This window comes from Rana temporaria, chromosome 2 (assembly GCF_905171775.1).
Source record: "Rana temporaria chromosome 2, aRanTem1.1, whole genome shotgun sequence".
NCBI lineage: Eukaryota > Metazoa > Chordata > Amphibia > Anura > Ranidae > Rana > Rana temporaria.
The window spans coordinates 469,142,014-469,167,232 of record NC_053490.1 but is presented as its reverse complement, the minus strand read 5'-3'; the positions used below and the strand labels follow the sequence as shown (position 1 = coordinate 469,167,232).

General features: G+C 41.1%; 1 protein-coding gene across 6 annotated transcripts in view; it reads left to right on the top strand.

Moving 5' to 3' along the window:
• Positions 1-25,219, top strand: part of ST3GAL6 (ST3 beta-galactoside alpha-2,3-sialyltransferase 6) — a 220,123-nt gene that overhangs the window by 117,163 nt on the left and 77,741 nt on the right. For 5 of the 6 annotated variants that reach the window (XM_040338708.1, XM_040338710.1, XM_040338709.1 and 2 more), the window contains 2 exons: positions 12,929-13,028; positions 16,624-16,698. In XM_040338708.1, the coding sequence (XP_040194642.1) occupies positions 12,929-13,028; positions 16,624-16,698 (175 nt within the window). The remainder of the gene's footprint in view (positions 1-12,928; positions 13,029-16,623; positions 16,699-25,219) is intronic. The other variant, XM_040338707.1, reaches the window with a different exon arrangement.

Here is a 25,219-nt window from a genome sequence, read left to right as displayed (position 1 = left end):
GTTCAGTAGCAGATACCACAAATGGCTTTGCTTGTAATTTTTACCCTTCCTTGGCAGAAGAATACGTTAAAGGGTCACTAAAGGAATTTTTTTTTTTTAGCTAAATAGCTTCCTTTACCTTGCTGCAGTCCTGGTTTCATGTCCTCATTGTTCGTTTTTGCTTTCATGTTGCTGTAAATCTCTCTCTGTTTTGGACACTTCCTGGTTGCCTGTTTCCTGATAACCACAGTACTGGGAGATTTCTCACGGTGGTCACTAATCAAGGAGGTGTGATTACTGTGTGTAAAACGAAACTGGATTGGTGCTGAGGAGTTTTAGACAAAGTATCACTGCTCTCTATTGGCTGACTGCCCTCTAGTGGTTCTCTGTACATCAGAGAACCAGCAAACAACAGCAAAAACGAAACTACACTGCAGGCACATTATATGATTGTTTTTTTATAAATTTTTAATCATTTTTAAAAGGAATCAGTTAACTATTATGTCTCTATGCCCTGTAAACAGTCATTTCAGCTAAAAAAATGTTTTCCTTTAGTGACCCTTTAACCTTTCGGAACAGCCGTATCCAGGATGTAACATGTTACTACATCAGTGCCCACTACACTACCCCCCCCCCAAAAAAAAAAAAAAAAATCCCCTGTTGTGACAGCAGGTGGGAAATCTTCTGCTGTGAGGGGCTCTGCCCACGTCTGACGGTTTGTAGTTCTCAATGAACTCTGAGGGCGCTGGTGAAGCACTCTAGTAGTTCATCGATTCTTCCTGCCATTCAGTAACTGCCTTCCTGTACAAGGTACGAGCAGACAGCTACACTGACAGTCTGCGGGTCAATGCTACAGGGTCAAGAAAAAGTAAATGCACATTTTTTGTTTTACCTGCAAAAAGATGTGCATTTAATATTATAAAGGTGAACTTGTCCTTTAAAGTGGCTGTAAAGGTTATTTTTTTTTTAAATAACAAACATGTCATACTTACGTCCACTGTGCAGTTCGTTTTGCACAGAGTGGACCCCGATCCTCCTGTTATGGGGTCTCACGGCGGCTCTCGCGGCTCCTCCCCGCAATAGCTAACCCCCTGTGGGAAGCGATCTTCCGAGAGGGGGGTTACCTTCCGGGAGCCCCCCCGTGTCATACAGCAGCGTCCATAGCCGCCAAGTGTATGACTTGGCCCCGACAGCCACGTCATTGGATTTGATTGACAGCAGTGGGAGCCAATGGCGGCGTTGCTATCAATCTATCCAATCAACGCCTAGACTCCCTTGCAGAAGAGGATGCTGGGGATGCGAAGTGCAGGTGAACTGGCTCAGGTAAGTAAAACGGGGAGGGGGGGGGCGTCCCGGCCCGGCCCGTGATTGCCAGGTGTTTTTTCACCTTAAGATATAGGATGTGAAAAACACAAACCTTTACAACCCCTTTAACAATCTAAGCTACTATTAGAAGCATTTTTTTTCTGTTTCCTTCTTCCACCCCAGCTCGATCTCTTTAAGCCAGCCATACAGTGCATCCAGAAATAATTTGCGGTGCTTCACTTTTTCCACATTTTGTTATGTTACAGCCTTATTACAAAATGGATTAAATTCATTCTTTTCCTCAGAGAAAATGGAGTACTGTCCAGTATACTTTTTTTATTTGCACCAGCATACATTTTTTCAGTACAAGCTTTCCCCTTAATCAAGGTCCAAGCAGTACTGATTCATAGAAGTTGTAACAGAATTTTATATATATATTTTTTTTAACATTCTGCTACAACGTCTGTGAATCAGTACTGCTTGGACCTTGATGAAGGGGACATACCCCAAAAGCTTGTCCTGAAAAATGATATGCTAGTGCAAATAAATAAAGGATCACAGATAGTACTCAATTTTCTCACAATTGCACTAATATGATTACAATCGCCTCAAGTATTGTTTTCCTCAAAATTCTACAAACAATACCCCATAATGACAACGTGAAAGAAGTTTGTTTGAAATCTATGCAAATGTATTAGAAAAAAAAAAGTTAAAAAAAAATGCATGTACGTAGTCGCAGCCTTTACTCAATACTTTGGCACCAATTACAGCCTCAAGTCTTTTTTGACGCTACAAGCTTGGCACAACAATTTTTGGGCGGTTTCTTTCCAGATGTACTGGAGTTGAAATTCGCCCAGTTCAACAAAATTGGCATTTTTTTCTAATCGATCAGCACTGCCGGATATAGCTGGCAGCACTGATCAGTGTATTTGGATGGTGGGGAAGCCTCCATGCCATCAGAACACAAAAGCTCAGCAGGAGTAAGGCTGCTTTAACACCTGAGCGTTTTGTCGCCTGAAGCGCAACGCTCAAAAACACTAGAGGGGAAAAAATACATTATTCCCTATGGAGATGGTTCACATCTCCACTCCAAAACGCCGAACGCCTGACGCTCAAACAAGTTCCAGACCCTTTTTTGTCGTGCGTATCGGGCGTTTTTGAGCGTTTCCATTTCCCATAGAAAGTAATGGAAACGCTCGATTCAAGCGACTAGCGCGACAACGAGCGTTTGCTACAGGCGTTTTGTCGCTTTAATCAATAGAACATTTCACCCAGGCATAAGATAAAAAAAATCTACCAACATAGCAACAAGTGATGAAAAGATGATAATTTTTCCTATTGGCTAAAATAAAAAAAAAAGCCTAATGTGTATGGGCTGCCTCATTGTCTGGTGAACAGATGTGCATACGGGTCCTTATACAGTTGTAACAACAAAGTAAATAGGATGAAAACGGGGTAGGGGAAATTTAGAAGAAAGAATGGGGGAATTGAGTGAAAGGGAGGAAATCAGCCAATGAGGCTTAAAGGGATTACTATAGGCAGCACTGTAGTGATCAATGGTAAGGACAAAGATACATTTTAATAAATTTATTTGTATCAAAAATATGAAAAATAGGCATTAAATATTACAAGTTACATAATGGGTACTAGGTTGCCATAAAGATAAATTGAATGTGGCTACCTTAAAAATTCAGATAAACACTAAAAATTAATGGACAAGACAGAGACAAACATTTAACAAAAAACTCTTTGTGAACTAACAAACCATCAAGCGCAAAGTCGACCAACAATATGTGCATGATTCGTGCATATCCACCCCAACTCACCTAACCCTCCTACCTCCTGTCCTCCACCATGCCAGTGTTCAGCCCCATCATTTATTATTGACACTCTATTGATCTTGCAGAGTGGATAATCATTGCATTTCTGCTTCTATCCCACTATTTGATTACTGCACTAAAATTCATATACTTTTGAGTGTCAATACATGATCGGTCTGAACACCACGTGTCCGGATCACGTTTTTTGTTAAATGTTTGTCTCTTTCTTGTCCATTAATTTTTAGTGTTTATCTGAATTTTTAAGGTAGCCACATTCAATTTATCTTTATGGCAACCTAGTACCCATTATGTAACTTGTAATATTTAATGCCTATTTTTCATATTTTTGATACAAATAAATTTATTAAAATGTATCTTTGTCCTTACCATTGATCACTACAGTGCTGCCTATAGTAATCCCTTTAAGCCTCATTGGCTGATTTCCTCCCTTTCACTCAATTCCCCCATTCTTTCTTTTAAATTTCCCCTACCCCGTTTTCATCCTATTTACTTTGTTATTACAGTTATCGATTACAGCAACACAACCCATTTGGGTATTAGATCAGTTTAGAGAATCTACATTATTCTCTATACATATTAGTGGATATTTTGCACTCATCCCTTCCCTGTCCTTTCCCCCTTTTTTACATACATTATGTTATTTGACCCCTATGGTCTTTTCTAGCAAATCCACAAAACTTTCAATATAGGCATTAACCAACAAATTTCTTTCCATTTTTCCTCCTGGATTGGATATGGCCTTTGTGTTAGGTGATGAGATAGATCAGGAGATCCAAACAGCTTTCAATAGCGAAACGCCACAAACCCTCGATCAAAACGAGGAAATAAAAAACAAATTTAAAGACCACAAAAAACTGCTACTTAAACATTTAAATAGGAAATGGGATGTAACCTCCCTCGAAACATACATATCCCAACGGATTATTCCGAGAGGTCTAAGAGAGCGAGTAATCCCAGCTGAACATCTACACACAGAAACCTTCCTTCCTAAATGGAAGGAACTCTGTATTGAGCATGGTCTCAAACTAATGGGACTAATAGTTGAGGAGGAAAAATTACAGTTAGAGATAATACAACGGGACATCACGGCCAGTGCTGAAGGTTTAGAGGCACTAAAAGATCAGGAAGAATTTGAAAAACAAAACACTCAACTTAAAAAAGACATAGACAAAGCCCAACTCAATTTAAAAATAACAAAACAGGGGAAATACAAGCGTGACCTTACAGACTTCGAAAAAAACGAGATCTTTGATCTCACTATCCCTCGTGGAAGAAGTAAGTCACGAGGACGAACTTCACGACCACAATCAAGGCAACGCCGTAATAAAACACACGGCGACCCTGAAGACGACCCCATAAAATCGGTTATTTTTTTAGATCCAGAGGGAGGGGCACAGGACACTGCTCCAAACCTCTCCCCAAAATCAGTTCCCAGGAAATCTCGCCCCCTAAAAACATCACAGGAACGTACCTACACCAGGAGTCAAAAGAAAAACTGATATCAGACTCCTCCCAACAATCGGGGGAGAACTTGGCAGATCTTAAGGTTATTAACTTCACAGATTTTAACCTGACTACAGACCATCTTAGCCTGCTTCAGAAGGGCATGTCTTTTTCTCCGGTGTCCAATATGGACGAGTTCACCGTTTTCAAAGACATTGCCTTGTTCTTACGAAAAGTCTTCTTTCGATCACTGTATATTAGAAATGATCTGACGGATAGAACTACTAAAATTATCAGTTCGGAAGATCAACGTATCCTTGACATTTTGAATTCTCTCTTAGAAGAGAATTCGACCCCAAATATTGAACCACTGGCTACAGTACGACGGGCTAACCTTAAAATAAAGTCACTTAAAATGCCCCCCATCTCTAAAAATAGGTGGTTACACCTCTTTTTGGACATGGTCCAAGTGGACCTGGAAAAAATAGATTGGTCACACAAGACTAAGGACAATCTTACTAGTAGCGAGCGCACGGCACTAAGAGAACTCCAGAACAATAACAGTATCGTAATAAAGAACAGCGACAAGGGGGGCAACGTCGTCCTTCTCAAATTGGATCAATATGAATGTGAGGCCAAACGTCTGCTAAGCGACGCTTCAACCTATAAAAAACTGGACGTAAATCCCTTACCAAGGATAGTTGACACACTGAACCACAAATTGAAGCTAGCTAAAGATGAGGGGCTACTTACCATGAAAGAATACAACTACCTCGTAGTAACCGACTACAATATACCCACGTTTTATATCATACCAAAAGTCCATAAAAGCCTGAATAATCCCCCAGGCAGACCTATCGTGTCTGCCTGTCATGGACCCCTTGAGAGAGTAGGTAAATATCTGGACCTACTCCTCAAGGAATTGGTCACTGATTTAGAGTCATTCGTTCAAGACACACAGCATGTGCTAGCGAAATTAAATGAGCTTGACAAGTTTCAGGAAACAGATGATATATTGCTCGTGGGTATCGATGTAGAGTCCCTATATACCTCTATCCCGCATGAGATTGGTATCAAAGCGGTTGAAACCTTCCTCGAATCTGCATACCCAGCCTCAGGACACCAAAACGAATTTATTGTGGAGTTTCTCCATTTTGCATTGCATAACAATAACTTTCAATTTTTGAACTCTTATTACCATCAAATAAGAGGGACATCAATGGGAGCAGCCTGGGCACCAGCCTACGCCTGCCTTCACTTAGGCCACTGGGAAAAGGAAGAGGTCTACACGTCCGAGATGTACCGCCGCCACGTACGCACGTGGTGGCGGTACATCGACGACGTCTTGATGATCTGGCAGGGATCAGTTGAACTTTTGGAACTTTTTTTGCTGAAACTAAACACCAATACACGCAATATACATTTAACATATACCTATGATGCGGAGAAACTGTCCTTCCTGGATCTACAAATAACACTAAAAAATAAAAAATTACATACATGTACTTATCGTAAAGATACTGCAGCAAATAACTTACTTTATGCCACTAGCCATCATCCTAATTGGCTGAAAAATGGGATCCCGGTGGGTCAGTTTCTCCGTATCAAAAGGAATTGCTCAAATCCAGAGGACTACAGGCGCGAAAGTCAAGAATTATATTCACGTTTTCGTGAACGTGGATATTCCCACGGACAAATTAAAAAAGCTCGAAAAAGGGCGGCGATACGTGACCGCCTGGACCTCCTTACCAAAAAGAGAACCATCGACAAAATCTCCCATGAGACGGTAGAGCCCATCAGAATCATTACCACATACGGGTCCCAATGGGACAATGTCCGTAAGGTCCTCGAAAAACATTGGGGTATCTTACGAAATGCTCCCGTCCTGACAGACTTTGTCGGTGAATCTCCAAAACTAGTTGCCCGCCGGGCCAAAAGTATCGGAGACATATTAATACGATCAGAATTTACTAAAGAACCTGAAACCACATGGTTATCTAATTATCCAAGGTCACTCGGTATGTTCCCCTGTAACCGATGCCAGGTTTGTCCCTATGTGGACAGAACATCAAGTTTTACTGATGCCCATGGTAAAGGATCGTATGAAATCAGGAGCTTAATAAACTGCTCGACAGCGCGTGTCATTTATCTTATTACATGCCCATGTCCCAAAATCTATGTGGGAAAAACTAAACGACCCTTGCGTGTACGTCTGGGCGAACACCTAAGGGAAATAAACGAAAAAGTGAAAGAACCTGAGAAACCTCTCGCCAGGCACTTTGCACAGTGCCACAATAGGTGCTCGGATGGCCTGACGGTTAAAGGCATATATGCCCTTAAACTTCCTAACCGTCGAGGCGACTTTGATCGCATCCTATTACAAAAAGAGAAATGGTGGGTATACCATTTAAAATCCTTGGTGCCCGTAGGACTAAACACAGAACTCAACTTGCAGGTCTTCCTAGACCCCTGATTAATGAATTCCATCTCTAACCGACGGTGGCTCCACACCACTGTTGATAATGGACCCCAACTTAAATCACTGTAAAATATGCCCCTCTGAACATGCTCACCCACCCCTTCCTATATTTATTGTATATAATCTATTTATTTATTTTCACTCCTGACCTCTACATCCATTTTTTATGCAAACCCAACTACAAGCATCCCTATATATATTCTTCTGGATTGCTGACTTTGGGTTTTCTGAAAAATGAAAAACTATCATCGCAATAAGCCATATATGCTGCTTTTTTTCACTATAAGGATGTTCCCTTTTCTTTGTATTTTATTATTTTTCTTCCCCTGTTATGTCTTCCCTTCCCCTCTCCCCTCCCTCATTTTTTTGTCTATCCCAGTGTATGTTCCCCTACCCCTTCCCTATGTCTTTTTCTTTTTCTTTTTCTCCAATCATCCATAGATGAGAAACATAGCCAAAATGGACTGATCTGGAGATGTATCTCTTCATTTAGAAGATGGCCTTTTTCTTTCCGGAACAAGTTACAGAAAAGAGAAAAAGAAATCTCAATAAATGGCTCTGAAGAGCAACACAAGCTGCCCACCACGGCTGCAACAGGACAGTTGTACTTCCCTTTTCCCGATTGGTGATGGGCGTTGACAAACGGTTTGCATAAATTAAAGCACCGCTGCCTGCGCCTAACACGTCCAAGACGAAGCTACGCCAGTGCGCATGGCGAAACGCGTTGACGTCACCTAAACAACGTGATCACGTGACCCCGGAAGTTTGTCCGGCTGGACGGAGGACGGAAGCCTACGGGCATCCGCATCGGATGGATGGTCTTGGTCGACCGGTAAGTGGCGCCTGATGCCGGGAGCCGTCATACGGCACAGAGGAGACCTTAAGTGGATTACTATCAAGGGATGAACGCACCTCACAGAACCTGGTACGGCATGTCACTGATGTGACAACTGCACATCGCAACTAACCAGCCAGCAATAAGTAGAGCACCAGAGTGGATCTGACAAAAGCCGCATCTCATGGATGGACTTATCCCATTAACTCCACAAGCAGCGGACTGGTAATGTATTAGCCTCCCTTCTATGGGACGGCCAGTCATGTCATTTCTCAACACTCTTACCAGCTGCTATCTTTGAGTCTGGTGTTTGGTTCAGTACATTAATACGGGTTGGACTTCTTTCTGTGCATGATTGATCCCGTTTCTCCTCTGCTGGCACACCAATTATTATTGCCTAGTACATGTTCATTTCCCTGGACTAACCACTGGTTTGTTTACATATACTAACCAATACTAGGCAATTTATCAGTGCTCTCCTAAATGTCACATTGACAAATGATCAATATCCAGTTGTTCAATACAATTCTTTCTTTTTTCACTAATTATTATAATTTAATTTCAATTATTGCCAAAACTTCTGAATACTGAACTCTTTGTGAACTAACAAACCATCAAGCGCAAAGTCGACCAACAATATGTGCATGTTTCGTGCATATCCACCCCAACTCACCTAACCCTCCTACCTCCTGTCCTCCACCATGCCAGTGTTCAGCCCCATCATTTATTATTGACACTCTATTGATCTTGCAGAGTGGATAATCATTGCATTTCTGCTTCTATCCCACTATTTGATTACTGCACTAAAATTCATATACTTTTGAGTGTCAATACATGATCGGTCTGAACACCACGTGTCCGGATCACGTTTTTTGTTAAATGTTTGTCTCTGTCTTGTCCATTAATTTTTAGTGTTTATCTGAATTTTTAAGGTAGCCACATTCAATTTATCTTTATGGCAACCTAGTACCCATTATGTAACTTGTAATATTTAATGCCTATTTTTCATATTTTTGATACAAATAAATTTATTAAAATGTATCTTTGTCCTTACCATTGATCACTACAGTGCTGCCTATAGTAATCCCTTTAAGCCTCATTGGCTGATTTCCTCCCTTTCACTCAATTCCCCCATTCTTTCTTCTAAATTTCCCCTACCCCGTTTTCATCCTATTTACTTTGTTATTACAGTTATCGATTACAGCAACACAACCCATTTGGGTATTAGATCAGTTTAGAGAATCTACATTATTCTCTATACATATTAGTGGATATTTTGCACTCATCCCTTCCCTGTCCTTTCCCCCTTTTTTACATCCTTATACAGTTGTGCATACGTAGTGCTATATGTGAATGTTTTTTTGTTTTGTTTTTTAGTGTGGGGTCTTTTTTTTATTTTTCCAAAAGTGAAAATTGGGATTTTTTTATATAATATCATATTGAAAATAGGTACTTTTCCATGCTGCAGCTTTTTTTATTTTTATATCTGTGTTCTGGTGTGGAGATTTTTGATTCCTTGATTCCTCTCCTATAGCCAAAAGAGTAAGTAAGGGAATCCCTAGTTGTCACCAGATTTAATGTCCCCATTGGTAGATTTCCTCTATTCCAGTTCTGGCGACAACCCAAAATGTGGGATTTCCCTCACTTTCACTATTGGTGAGAACAATAAACTGCATAAATAGAGGGTGAATCTCCCTAGAGGGGGCACAGACGGCAATAAAAAAAACTGCCAGGGGTTCTAATTCCTTCTCCACTCGCCAAAACGAAGAAAAAAAGGATTGCCGTTTAGTTATATTTTTAAATGCGTGTTTATGTTGTGAAATCCCTCCAGTGTACAAGAAAAGCATTCATATACCTCTCAGAACCTGTGTCATCAGACTTTGCTTGGTTCAAGCAGGATTTCGAATTCTCATACAAGTCTGTTGGAATGAACAATCCGCTTGAAGCAGGTTTTAGGAAGGTCAGCTGCACCTGTCAATAAATTCTGAATTGGCTTAGAATTGTCTCAAACTGATGACAGAAGCTCAAAACCCATCCACACAAACCTTGACTGTACAACAGACTTTCCCTGTAAAGCATTAGTATGCATTGTTGATTATTTTTATACTGTAAGCCAGGGGTGCCCAACAAGTGGCCCGCGAAGCCCTCTGATGTGGCCCGCAACCTCCTGCTCTGGGATGGAATAGAATAGAATACTGTTATTAAAGGTCAGTTTATTACTAAAATCACAGGGTATATATGGGGCATATCTGTTCTGCAGTGGTTACTGGGCTGCTTTCAAACTGACCTGCAGATGCAGAGCAGCGCACCTACGAGTTACCTGCACTGAGCCATAGACTTCTGTTATTACCTGCGTGTTTGGTGAGCTTTCTGAAAGTGTACCAAACCTGCACAATACAATGAAAGTCTGTTACAAAGTGCAGGAAAGCCAAAGGTACACTGCGTTGCACCCGAGGTGCGGGTAAACCGCAGCGCATCAGAATTTTTTTTTAGTATAGTGGGTTGTGTCCGTATCCACTTTGCATATGCAGAGCGGACACAAACCTGCCATCCGCCTGCTCCGCTCATTGTGGCCCGCGACCTGTTACCAAGTCGCTTAGGTGGCCCTCGAGCTTCAAAATGTTGGGCACCTTTTGCTGTAAGCAGAGAGTACAGTTTACCTCTTGGGAAAACAATGACATGTATTTGGTGTGGTAAATTAAACTATAGAAAATAGGGGTGCTGAGGTACAGCACCCCTATGTGTTCTGACTAAGGCTGGCCATACATTATACAATTTTTTTCACATTTACCAAAACTATATAATAGAAGGTCAAATCTAAACACATTAAATTTGTAGGCAATCAGGCAGGCCCCTCTACTACACAATTGAAGATAAATCTAAAAGGGATTGAATAAGAAAATTGTATGATGTATGGCCAGCTTAAGGGATGTACCTTTTTCCATCCTGAATTGTATAGTACTGGAAGGGAAAACATGCAGACATGGGTCTAGAGAAGGCCTTAAAGTGGTTGGTTGTAACCCTTAAAAAACAAAATGCTTTTAAAGCACTAATAACAGCACAGTGCTTTCGCTGTGTAATTTGACCCTTTATATCATCTACAATACCTGGTTAATCCTGCTTGGTGCTGCCCATCCCTCTGTAAACTGACCACGTTTTATCATGGCCGCTGGTCCATAATACCGTGGTCAGTTTACATGCCTCTGTCATCCCACTTCCTCGTCTTGCTCCTTCTCTCCTCTTCCCTCCCTCCCTGCCTGTCAGCTTGTGACAGTGCCGATCTGCTCCCCACCCCTCCCATTGCTATCATAACTGTGTGATATTGCTACTATCCACTGTGTTAAATTATATGATATGCCCAGTGTATGTGTGTTTTTTTTTTCTTTAATAAATGCTGCTGTATACCTTATTTCATAGCGCCACACCACCTGCCGCTCTCCTCCTGGCTGACATCAGCGGGGGATTCCCAGCACCTCTTGCTGTAGTTATCAGATCAGGAGAGGTAGAGCGGAAAGTGGTCACGTGTGCTATGAAATAAGGTATACAGCGGCATATTTATTTTTAAAAAGCATACACTGGACATGTCATTTAATGTAGCAGAGGGGGTTGTAGCAATATCACACAGTGGCTTTACAACCACTTTAAAGCTGAATTCTAGAAAACCTAGAACTTCTCCTTTGCAGTGAGGCTGTTTCTGTGTGGGAGATTTAGAAAGTCAGATTTACTTACCCCAGTCCTCTGCACTGCTAGACCAGTCTTTGCAGAGTTTCTCCTTATGCTCCGAAGGTCTAAGTTCCACTGACATCATCAAGACTGATGCAGGGTGCATAGCCCTACATTGGATGTGAGGACTCCAAAGAGACAGTCCACCACCGGAGCATGCAGGAACGCCGTCTGCCAGGGAAGCGTAACATGCTTTACTGCAGGGGTTGACAAATTTGTTTGGAATCTAGGAGCCAGCTAAAAAAGTTAGGAGCCAGAAAACGCACCCCGTCCCGACGAGCTTGCGCGCAGAAGTGAACACATACGTGAGCAGCGCCCGCATATGTAAACGGTGTTCAAACCACACATGTGAGGTAACGCCGCGATTGGTAGAGCGAGAGCAATAATTCTAGCCCTAGACCTCCTCTGTAACTCAAAACATGCAACCTGTAGAATTTTTTAAACGTCGCCTATGGAGATTTTAAAGGGTAAAAGTTTGTCGCCATTCCACAAGCGGACATCATTTTGAAGCGTGACATGTTGGGTATCAATTTACTCGGCGTAACATTATCTTTCATAATATAAAAAAAAATGGGGATAACTTTACTGTTGTCTTATTTTTTTTAAGTGTAATTTTTTTCCCAAAAAAGTGCGCTTGTAAGACTGCTGCGCAAATACGGCGTGACAGAAAGTATTGCAACGATCGCCATTTTATTCTCTAGGGTGTTAGGATAAAAAAATATGTATAATGTTTGGGGGTTCTAATTAGAGGGAAGAAGATGGCAGTGAAATAGTGAAAAATTACATTATAATTGCTGTTTAACGTGTAATGCGTAACTTGTAATACCAGCGGCCACCACCAGATGGCGCCAGCTCACAAAATTTTTTTTGCCCCCCTTCCAAGCCAAGTCGCCAGGACCCTATTTCTAGTCGCCATGGCGACCTGGCGCCCGGGATTTGTCGATCCCTGCTTTACTGACCCCTAAGCTAAACAAGCAAATAGCCCTTGCAGTTCTCATGGACCCACACTAGTTTCCTGAGACATCTGGGGGCTGCTTCTGCAGTCTGTCTGTGGCTTTAATTCTTTCCGTCTTGTACCAAGAACAAGCATGCAGCAAGCAAAATCAGAATGAACTCCGGCATCAAGGGAACTTTTAGAGCTTCTACTCACTAGACATGAAAAATGCCACTTTTCTGTTTACATGAGGCGTTCTACTCAGAGCACTGCTAGCTTAGAGAGTCCCTCCTGCTACCATTGATGTGCACTATTATTAATTCTTTCAGAACTTTGTGTTTACAAAATGATAACTGTGTTGTCCTTGTCTGTCTGTTTTTTCTTGTTAGGTTTGTTAGTCATGAGAAAGTTCCTGTTCGTTGGAATAGTATTTGCTGCTGTACTTCATTTCATGCTTCATATATTTGTTCAAAAGAGAGCCATCTCCACGTAAGTGCCTTTTCTGTTCTGCACACTTTAACACTGTGTTAAAATGCATATTTTTTTATATTAAATATTCTTCTGGGTTTTAAAGTGGGACAAATATATCTTTAAAAAAAAAAAAGCTCTGAAATTGCAAGGTAAAAAAGATGTATTCATTAATACTTTCAATTTGTGCTACCTTTTGCATTATTCATATATCCTATTATGTCTAAGCTATCTTTATAGAGTCTGTTCCTCAGAAAAGTTGGGAGGTGAGGAAGGCTCTGCTGCCCTTTGGGGAAGTCATGCAATCATTCCCTTACAATAATGTCTCAGTGGGAAACATTTTTATTCTTTTTTTTTTTTTTTATTCTTCTCTGGGGGTGTAATAGGGTGGTATCGCCACCCTAACCCCCACCCGTACTGCTATTTTATCAGCCGTTTGTTACTTTTCTTGTTACTAAATGCTGCTGTCTATTAGGGCTGGGGAAAAAATAGATTTGAATCTTGAATCGAGTTGGGAGGTCAAATCGATTGAGATTTTGACCAAATCGATTATTATTTTTTTTTCCATAGAACCCGCGCTCCACGGACCTGGCCGAAGCCGCGATCCTGGGAAAAGGCCGCGAGGCCAGACACCGCGGACTAGGCCAAAGCCACAGCCTTTTCCCAGGATCGCAGCGAGCTGTGGGCAGGATTTTTTAGGCGAGGCCGCGGCTTCGGCCTAGTCCGCGACCTTTTTCCAGTATCGCGGCAAGCTGCGGGCAGGACTTATTAGGCGAGGCCGCGGCTTCGGCCTAGTCCGCGGCCTTTTCCCAGGATCACGGCAGACTAGGCCGAAGCTGCGGCCTTGCCTAAAAACTCTTGCCCGCAGCTCCTTAGGACTGGCACGGTGTCCATAAGAAAAAAAAATTGAATCGCGAATCAAGTTCTTTGCTGTCTGCTTGCCCTTTTCTTTTGCATACGTGTACAATTTTTACATTGCAATTTCAGAGTTTTTTGCATGGAAGAAAACTTTTAGTTCTGCTTTGTTACCCTTTTGTTTTTTGAATGTTTTTCTTCAGAAAAGTCTTAACCCTAAAAGATATTGTAATTTTTATTTGTTTTACCCCCCTGTAAAGTAGCAATATAGGCACCCAGTTTCACACACTTGTGCAATGCACAATGCCTGGGTGACCCGATTGCCTGGATATTGCCATGTGGATTCACTTTAGGTAGAGGATTTGGGGATTTCCCTGGTCGTTATGGAAAATGAAAAGGTGTATGCCTTGTCACCTTATGGTTCTTGTCCTTGCAGCTATGTTGGCTCAGAATGTTAAAAGTACACGTATCATTGAACGTGACTGTTAAAAAATAAAAAAAATAAAAAATAAAAAAAAGGGACATCCTTAGTGTATCTCGCGATGAATTGCACCACCTCAAGAGTTTGTTGCACAATATACTGGGGTGTGCACTACAGACACTTCTGAGTTTTAGGCCTCATGCACACAGAGCTTAACAAAACACTTATCCAGGTCTTTAGCTTTTTTTATTTTTTTTATGACTTTAAAAGCACCTCTATGTAAGCCTATGTTTTTAGATGTATTTAAACAGTCAGAAAAAAAACAACACGTTCTGAGTGGTGCTTTTTTTTTTTATCGGACCCTTTTTTTTTTTTTAGATGGAAACAACATTAAGACAATACAGACAAATTATACAAACAAAATCACATTAAACAAAACACAGCAGTGCTTTTGAGCAGAAAAACATGCGTAAATGCACACATTTGTGCATAAATATATTTCACTGGCCATATTAAATTAATATTCTTGCTATGCATTTACACTGAAGCGCATACATTTGTTTACATGTTGTAACATTAGAGCAGGAGTCCCCAACCCCCGGCCACAGACCAGTGTCAGTCCGGGGCCTGTTAATGACCGGGTTGCACAGCAGGAGATAAGCAGCAACTGCGGTTCGCACAGGGCTATCAGAGGCCATTGCTGCCACTCACCTCCTGCTGTGTGGCTATGCCCAACTCCTCTGCCTACCCGGCCCACAATCTCGCCCAATTAGCTGGGCAGGGGGCGGGCGGAGCTGCAGATCGGAGTTGAGAGCTCCTCCTGCCCTGCTGATAGGTTGACATCGTTGGGCGGGCGGGGGAGCTGGGAGAGGGCACACAGACTGATCACAGCCTCTGTCCTGCCAAAGGTAGGAGTCCTGTGCAGGGGAGGCAGACATTAGAATGGGGAAGTGTCATGTTCGAGGGGGGGGGGGGGCGGCGCAGACTGCAGGGGTACTGTGATGGAGGAGGCTGTGATTGCTAGGGACACTGTAATATAAAGGAGGCTGCACAGTAGTCATTACAGTGCTGTCCTTTTTATATCACAGCCCCCCTTTACATTACAGTGCCCATATTACAGAGCAGTTCCCGTTACATTAACGTAAAGGGGACTGCGCTGTAAATAGGCTTGTGATGTAAAGGGGAACTGAGGACACTGATATAAAAGGGAGACTGTGCTGTGAAGGGGGGCTGAGGACAGACTCTGTAAATAGCCCCTCCCCCAACATGTATTTCTCTTGAACAAGCCCAGAGATTTTCCCAGCTGTGCCACCCAGCCAGGGTGATAACACGACTGTCTCAATTGAGCGATGCGCTGCTAGCACAGCACTGCCCTCAGATGGGACAGGAATGGAAGGGCAGCAGAATGATGATGCCCCATGCTCACTCAGAACACCTGATTGGCTCCCAGTGCTGCCGCTCCTATTGTCAGTTTGAGTTCTATACAGGAATTGCAAGAGACTAATAGGAAGTTTAATTTTGGGTACTTGCAATAGTTGCATCAAAAAAATAAATGCACCCGATTTATTTATTGCTACAGACCTGCATTAATGTGTCCCTTTTTTTATGTTTGCTTGAAGTCCAGCTTTAATGGTCATGACGAATGAAACTGTATCTAAAGTCACGTTTTTGTTTTAGGTTTTGGATAAAGTGGTGAGAGGGATAGAACCCCTGTTTGTTTTTTATTGCTTTTTGTGTACCTGCTAGGAAGATTTACTCTCTCTGTTTAAGGGGGGAAAAAAACAATTCTCAGGAATTGAGGCAATTTCCAATTGTTTGGTTCAGTGGGGAAACTTGTTCCAGTGAACACTTGTCTAAGAAGAGATTTAGGCTGTGCCATGATCTTTGCATAGCGACACATCAAACATCTATCCCCGTCTCCTTTAGTGGGCAGGACTGACCACTAAATGCGACCATTTAACTGATTAGGGCCTCATCCCAAACACCCTGTAATCGAGTGCAGTGCATATGGTTTTAGAACGGTGGTGTGGAGAGGGTGAAGCTTGTGTAAACAAGCCCCTACTTTATGTTTTGTGTCTGCAGAATAGAAAGTTAAGGAAAATCTCAATGGTGCACAAATGTAAAAGAAAACCTGACAGGGGTTCTAACCATTCCCTGCTCTATCCGACATAAAAATTGCCTTTAGAAATACACTTTGCGATAACTGAACCAATTATTTTAGCATCAAATTCACCTTTAAAAATTCATCTCTGTTTTACTGGATGCAATGCAAATAGTTTATTTTTTATTTATTTTTTCACTCACTTTGCTGATTTGTTATAATAACAATTATATGTGCAGATCCATTGTGCCCCTACAAGAGACTAGCACACCACTCAAATCATCGACTGCAGACACAGTGAACTATGCACTAAGGTATATAGACAGAGACCCTCTCATGCTCTTAAATTGGAGCCAAACCTATACTTTCAGTCTGTATAACATTTAACCATGAATTAATGCATGCATATACACCAGACAGCCATAACATTATGACCACCCACCTAATATTGAGTAGGTCCCCCTTTTGCCACCAAACAGCCCTGACCCACTGAGGTATAGACTTCCCTCGACCTCTGAAGGTATGCTGTGTTATCTGGCACCAAGCTGTCAGTAGAAGATTCTTTGAGTCCTGTAAGTTGCGTGGTGGAGCCTCCATAGATTGGACTTGTTTTTGTAGCACATCCCACAAATGCTTGATTGGATTATATATCTGGGGAATTAGAATCAAATACCTCAAACTTGTTGTGTTCCTCCAAACCATTCTTAAAACATTTTTACAGAATGGCAGGGCACATTACACTGCCATCAGGTAATACTGTTTCAGTGAAGGGGTGTTCTTGGCCAGCAACAATGCTTAACTAAGTGACATGTGTCAAAATAAGGTCCACATGAATGGCAGGACCAAGCTTCCCCAGCAGAACATTGCCCAAAGCATCACTCTGCCATCTTCTTACCATACTCCATCTTGGTGCCATCTCTTCCCCAGGTAAGCGACACACATGCACCAGACCATTCACATGATGTAAAATAAAATGTGATTCATCAGACCAGGCCACCTTCTTCCATTGCTTGGTGGTCAAGTTCTAATGCTCACATGCCCATTGTAGGAAATTTTAGCTGTGGACACGGGTCAGCTCTGACTGATTTGCGGCTACCCAGCCCATATGCAACAAACTGCGATGCCCAGTTTTGCTGCCTATCATATCCCACCCACTTTAGATGCCTTTGTAACAAGATATTCCATAATATTCACTTCATCTGTTGGTAATAATGTTATGGCTGATAAGTTTATTTACATCCACAACACCATAAATCATCTTTAATGATATTTTTCGACTGCCATCTTTCAGTCTTTCTTTTTTCTAATCAAATCATTAAGTGATTCGGCTAACCCAATCTAAATGGAATAAAACTTAAACACTGTATTTTATTCGCTTTCGCATCCTAATGTCTGTTGGAAGTTGAATCAAACCAGTTAAAAAATATTTTTTATGATATTTTCTATTTTGCCTTGTAGCAAATCTATTGTAATGATCCCATTGTCTGCCAGAGAAATTGGTGATAACCATAATGAGACCCATGTCAATGTCTGTCAGCCCCTACTATCAACCAGTAAGATGTTTACTTCATGCCAAAGGGGCAAAGCTGGTTGATTGCTAGCTCTGACAGTACTTGAGTGTATTTATTGACATTTCATAAAAGAAAATACAAAAGAATGAGTGTTAAATTAAGTACACCTCATGGAAATTGATGACTTTTTCAACATGTTTGAATGGGCATAGTATACATTTCAATTCAATTAGTGGCCACAGATATAGGGGATCTACTTAAACAAATGACACGCATAGTTGGTGTGGTGTATTCACTTTCATGATCTAAAAGAACAAAAATGCAAATTTGACAGATAAAAAAGTACACCGCAGCGTTTACAACCACTTAAAATCTAGGGGATTAGAACTGGGTGTTCCAGGTTAGGAACGACGAGTCTCCTCAGAGTATGCAGATGGAACCTCACTTATTCAAACCTCAGACATCTAGGGTCTGGTGTTCTTTGCCATTGATATGTGTGGTGTTATCATGCCAAGATCAATAGAGCTTTATAAAGCACCCACAAAGAAATCTGTGGATGCCTAGTCATTCCATTGGAAGAAAAATTATCTTCAAGTGGCATAGATTCAAGCAGCTGCCTCGCTGTAGATGGCAAAGTGTGGGAAATACATTCGTTGCAATAAAAAGGGCATATATTCAAGAGATGAATCAATAATTTTACCCCCCTTACGAAACGTTGAATATGCAATTCAGTTTTGGCCTCCAATCCTCAGGAAAGACTGTTGAATTACAAGGAGTTTACATAGATTACAGCCATGCACTCTTGAAGAAGACATGCTTAATGCCGGCCATTAAGGATGAGCTCTGGCGTGTTCGCAAAGCCCACATGCAGAGCCCGCCAGGAAGTCAGCACTGCGCTAATGTCAGGTAAGACATTTCCCGATCTCTGCAGCCACGCCTCGGGATAATGTCTCACTGCCTGTGATTATAGCAACACACTGCCAACTTCCTGGCAGGCTCTGCACATAGGCTTTGCGAACATGCTGGAGCTCATCCTTACCGGCCATAGATGGTTCAAATCTTGACCGGTTTAGCAGGAGCCGGTCAAGATTCCAACCGTGTATGGGCAGGCTGAATGTACCAAGTTGATCGTTTAACTTGGGTACAACCAGCCTGCCAGATTTGGTATAGCCGCTAGCAATAATCAGTGTCTTCTCCCAGCAAAAAATGGCTCAGCAGGAGGGATTCCTGCATCCACACTGTCTGTGTTGATGGGGGGGAATCAAAAGAATCTCTTTTCTGCAACCCTCAGGTGCAGGAAAGAAATTTGCACTATGTATGGCCGGCCTAAGAGTGGATATTAATACAATGTGCTACTATATCAAAAGTGACAGTAACTGTGATTAACTGTTTACTCTAAGGTCCCTGAAAAGGACATATAGATTTAATGTAAAAGAAAAAAGCTGCGATGCAAATAAACCTGTGAAGCACCAGCCAACTAGTGCTAGTATGGGTGCACTTACCAACAAATTAATTAGTGAAGAAAATAAGTGATAAATCTAAACATAGGAGGACACTAGGAGGAAACATTGTGTCTAATGAAAATATACTATCAGTTTCTACATTTAACACACACAATAAAGGTAGTTAAAGGGTCACTAAAGGAATTTTTTTTTTTAGCTAAATAGCTTCCTTTACCTTGCTGCAGTCCTGGTTTCATGTCCTCAGTGTTAGTTTTTGCTTTGATGTTGCTGTAAATCCTCTCTGTTCTGGACACTTCCTGGTTGCCTGTTTCCTGATAACCACAGTACTGGGAGATTTCTCACGGTGGTCACTAATCAAGGAGGTGTGTGTAAAACGAAACTGGATTGGTGCTGAGGAGTTTTAGACAAAGTATCACTGCTCTCTATTGGCTCACTGCCCTCTAGTGGCTCTCTGTACATCAGAGAACCAGCAAACAACAGCAAAAACGAAACTACACTGCAGGCACATTATATGATTGTTTTTTTATCCATTTTTAATCATTTTTAAAAGGAATCAGTTAACTATTATGTCTCTATGCCCTGTAAACAGTCATTTCAGCTAAAAATTTTTTTTCCTTTAGTGACCCTTTAAAATTCCCAGGGGTGGCACTTAGAAAAACAAACACAGAAAGTCTTTGGTTGATAGAAAAATGCTGGTAGTCCATACAAACTGTGCTGGTGAATCACTAACATTGACATATAATCCAAAAACACCCGTGAGGAAGTGAGGATAGAAAAGCGCCTCCACCTGAGCACACACGGCCGCTTACCACAATGATATGATCCCTTGTTACAGGGGATCACTGTGCGCCTGTGGCTAATAACCCAGCCTGGGGTCTCTGTGGCATACACCGGACATCCTAATTTCAATGATGGTAACCCTAGTGAGAAGTTAAAAGGATCCAAGATATCCCCATAAAAAAACAAAGGCTTATATAGTGTAAACCTGATACATTTATTGAAGAAAAAAAGTTGAATGGACACTTTAAGGGGTTGTAAAGGTTCGTCTTTTATTTTCTAAATAGGTTCCTTTAAGCTAGTGCATTGTTGGTTCACTTACCCTTTCCTTCGATTTCCCTTCTAAATGTTTTTTTTCTTTGTTTGAATCTCTCAGTTCCTGTTTCTCCTCAGTAAGCTTTCCACCATCATCCGAGCGGTGGAAAGTCATTTAGAACAGCTTACAGTGGGGATCGAAAGTTTGGGCACCCCAGGTAAAAATTTGTATTGTGCATAACGAAGCCACGTAAAGATGGAAAAATCTCCAAAAGGCATCAAATTACAGATTAGACATTCTTATAATATGTCAAAAAAAGTTAGATTTTATTTTCATCATTTACACTTTCAAAATGACAGAAAACAAAAAAATGGCGTCTGCAAAAGTTTGGGCACCGTGCAGAGTTATTATCTTGTACTGCCCCCTTTTGGCAAGTATCACAGCTTGTAAACGCTTTTTGTAGCCAGCCAAGAGTCTTTCAATTCTTGTTTGAGGTATCTTTGCCCATTCTTCCTTACATAAGTCTTCCAGTTCTTTGAGATCTCTGGGCTGTCTGTCACGCACTGCTCTTTTAAGGTCTATCCATAGATTTTCAATTATGTTGAGGTCAGGAGATTGTGAAGGCCTTCAGTTTACGCCTCTTGATGTAATCCCCCTTGGATTTTGAAGTGTGTTTAGGATCATTATCCATTTGTAGAAGCCATCCTGTCTTTAACTTCAGCTTTTTCACAGATGGCATCAAGTTACCATCCAAAATTTGCTGAAATTTTATTGAATCCATTTTTCCTTCTACTCGTGAAATGTTCCCTGTGCCACTGGCTGCAATACAACCCCAAAGCATGATTGATCCACCCCCATGCTGTTGGACAGAGGTACTATTCATTAAATTATGTGCTTTTTCTTCTCCAAACGTACCTTTGCTCATTCCAGCCAAAAAGTTCTATTTTAACCTCATCGGTCCACAGAACTTGTTTTCAAAATGCATCAGGCTTGTCTATATGTTCATTTGCAAAGTTCAAATGCTGATTTTTGTGGTGAGGACATAGAGGTTTTCTTCTGATGACTCTTCCATGAAGACCATATTTGTACAAGTATCTCTTTATAGTGGAATAGTATACCACAACTCCAGTGTCTTCCAGATCTTTCTGGAGGGATCGTGCAGTCAAACGTGGGTTTTGAATTGCTTTTCTCACAATCCTGCAAGCTGTTCTGTCTGATATTTTTCTTGGTCTTCCAGATCTTGCTTTAACTTCCACTGTTCCTGATGACTGCCATTTCTTAATTACATTCCGAACAGAGGATATTGACATCTGAAAACGCTTTGCTATCTTCTTATAGCCTTCTCCAGCTTTGTGAGCGTCAACTATTTTCAGTTTCAGTTTTCTAGACAACTGCTTAGAAGAACCCATGGTGCTGATTGTTGGGGCAAGGTCAGATGAGTCTGGGCATTTAAAACCTTTGAGATTGACATCACCTGGTCTTCCCAGACGATGATTGAGAACAATCCATGACACTGGCAGGTCTCAGCTTTGCAAAGGGGGCAGTGCATGCTATATATTATGCAGGGTGCCCAAACTTTTGCAGACACCATTTTTTTTGTTTTCTGTAATTTTGAAAGTGTAAATGATGGAAATAAAATATAACTTTTTTTGACATATTATAAGAATGTCTAATCTGTAATTTGATGCCTTTTGGAGATTTTTCCATCTTTCCTTGGCTTCGTTATGTACATTAATACAAATTTTTACCTGGGGTGCCCAAACTTTCGATCCCCACTGTACTGAACACCTTACTGAGGAGGAACAGGAAGTGAGAAATTCAGACAAAGAAAACAAAGAAAAAAATAATTTAGAAGGGAAATCGAAGGAAAAGGTAAGTGAACCAACAATGCACTAGCTTAAAGGAACCTATTTAGAAAATAAAAAACAAACCTTTACAACCCCTTTAAGTAGATAAAAAATGGCATATAAACAATCAAGTGAATTGCAGCTTTATATACTTATTTTCAATAGCGCAGTTTTTCTTTTATACATAGATTTAAGGTTAGATGAAAGAAGATTTAACCCCAAGGAAGTGGTACTGTATAAGAGTGTTGACAACTTCAAAAAACGTTTTCCTCAGGAAGCAGAAAATGCAAGGCTATGAAAATAACAATGACACATAGATACACACATGTAGGTTGAACCGAATGGACTTTTTTTTTTTACTTTATAAATTATGTAACTGCCAATTTGTCCAGGACTGACTGGCCCAGAAATGTAATTTCAAGAGCCGACTATATGATACTAGAAGTCTACAAAAGCCCCAACATTTAATTGTGGGGTGTTTAGGTACATGCAAGATTACAGTTTGCCATTTAACATCTAAGACGAGGACAGGCCTTCTGGAACAATGTGCTGAAGACCTATTAATCAAAAATAGTTTTATAGCCTTAGTACTACTAAACGTGTTTACTGCAAATAAAGACTGTGGGCTAGATTCAGGTAGGGGCGCGCATTGTTACGGCGGCGCAGCGTATCGTATTTACGCTACGCCGCCGTAAGTCAGAGAGGCAAGTGCTGTATTCACAAAGCACTTGCCTCCTAAATTACGGCAGCGTAGCGTAAATGGGGCCGGCGTAAGCGCGCGTAATTCAAATGAGGATGAGGGGGCGTGTTTTATGTTAATTCTTGGTGACCCGACGTGATTGATGTTTTTCCCGAACTGCGCATGTGCAGTCCGTGGAATTTCCCAGTGTGCATTGCTCCAAAGTACGCCGCAAGGACGTCATTGGTTTCGACGTGAACGTAAATTACGTCCAGCCCTATTCGCGAACGACTTGCGCAAACAACGTAAAAAATTCTAAATTCGACGCGGGAACGACGTCCATACTTAACATTGGGTAGACCTCATAATAGCAGGAGCAATCTTACGCCGAAAAAGCCTAACGTAAACGACGTAAAAAAATAGCGCCGGGCATACGTAAATTTGTGAATCGGCGTATCTAGGTCATTTGCATATTCTACACCGAAAAAGACGGAAGCGCCACCTAGCGGCCAGCGTAAATATGCACCCTATGCACCCTAAGATACGACGGCGTAAGAGACTTGCGCCAGTCGGATCTTAGGCTAATGTCAGCGTATCTTGCTTTCTGAATACAGAAAGAAGATACGCCGGCGCAGCTTTGAACTTACGCGGCGTAAATCAATGCTAAATCTAGCCTTGTGTTTCAGAAGAAGAACCTCATAACAACTGTGAAGCATGGTCGTGGAAATGCCATGGTTTAGAGTGGCTCTGCTACTGCTTTAGGGCCTAGCCAGCTTGTTATCAAGTCCACTATTCATTCTGCATTAAAATGTGCTTTATAGGACTGTGAAGCCATCTGTTCAAAAGTTGAAGTTAAACTGGAAATTAGTCTTTTGATGCGTTAATGATCCGAGGCACACTATCAAATTCACCGTAGGAATTGCTCAAAAAGAAACAGAGGAATATGGACCGCCCTAGTCAAAGCTTGTATTTGATTCCCATTAATATTTTGTTGGGGGATTTTGAAACAGGCAGTGCATGCAAGGAAACATCACAGCTGAAGTACTTTTTAACTGGGAAGTGGTCAGAAATGTCAGTCTGTTATACTAAATGCCTGCAAGAATTCCTTTCTGTTACAGGGGGCAATGCCAGATTTTTATGCCAAGGGTGTACCTACTTTTTTCACAATATGCCATTACATTTTTTTTTTTTTGGTTAATAAATGATTGAAAATGCACATTTTTTTATTGTTCTTTTTCAGTTATATCCCCTTAATCTGTAGGCACTGTTTGAATGAAGATTGAATGTCTGTTTTTTCAAATATGTTGAAAATGTAATCAATTTCCATAATGTGTACTTAATTTTTCACATGATTGTTTACAGACTTTAAAACCCAAAGGCACAACCATGCCAGCACATGCCATTAATCACATAATGCTTTTTTTACAATTTAATGTATTGTCATATCACAGCACCCTTATCCGGATCAAATGTGTATTCTTCTGACCTGAGTCTGTCCATTAAGCGCCATTATACACGAATGGATCCGCTACAATAGTCACTTTACCTGCAGTATTAGGTGAACTTGTACATCTTTTGGTCTGGACTGAAGGGGCAATGGGGACATTTCTAATCCCTCACAAAGAAGATTTCAGTTAGGATTCTATTTTTCTGTAAAGTGGAAAACATCAGTGTTATGGCATACACATTCTACATTAATTGGATTATGGCAGTGATGGGGAACCTTGGCACCCCAGATGTTTTGGAACTACATTTCCCATGATGCTCAATTACACTGCAGAGTGCATGAGCATCATGGGAAATGTAGTTCCAAAACATCAGGGGTGCCAAGGTTCGCCATCACTGGATTATGGACTCAGTTTACTAAATAGTAATGCATGGTGTTACTTACCCTTCATGTCTTTTCAGCATGTGACTATTATTTATAGCTTTCATTGGTTGTCATCAAGGAACTCAATTGGCATAACATGGGAGATTACCATTATAGTAGCTTAGTAAATGGAATTGAATTTACTAATAACATAACCGTAAATTCAGCAGAAACTTAAAGCTAAACCTTGGGCAGATATTATAAAAAAAAATCAAAAAAAATCCAGATATCTCTTGAATCTTAAAGCAGGATTCCTGATAAAAATCGAATAGCCCATTAAATAACAAAAACGTATTTTGCTGTAATATCCACCTTCACTTTAGAGTCCCAGGATTTTTTTTTTTATTTCCTGCCATGTTCTCTGTCTGATGACCAGCATCATTAAATGTAAAAAAGAATTTAAATCATGTATAAATATTAACCAAGGAACGT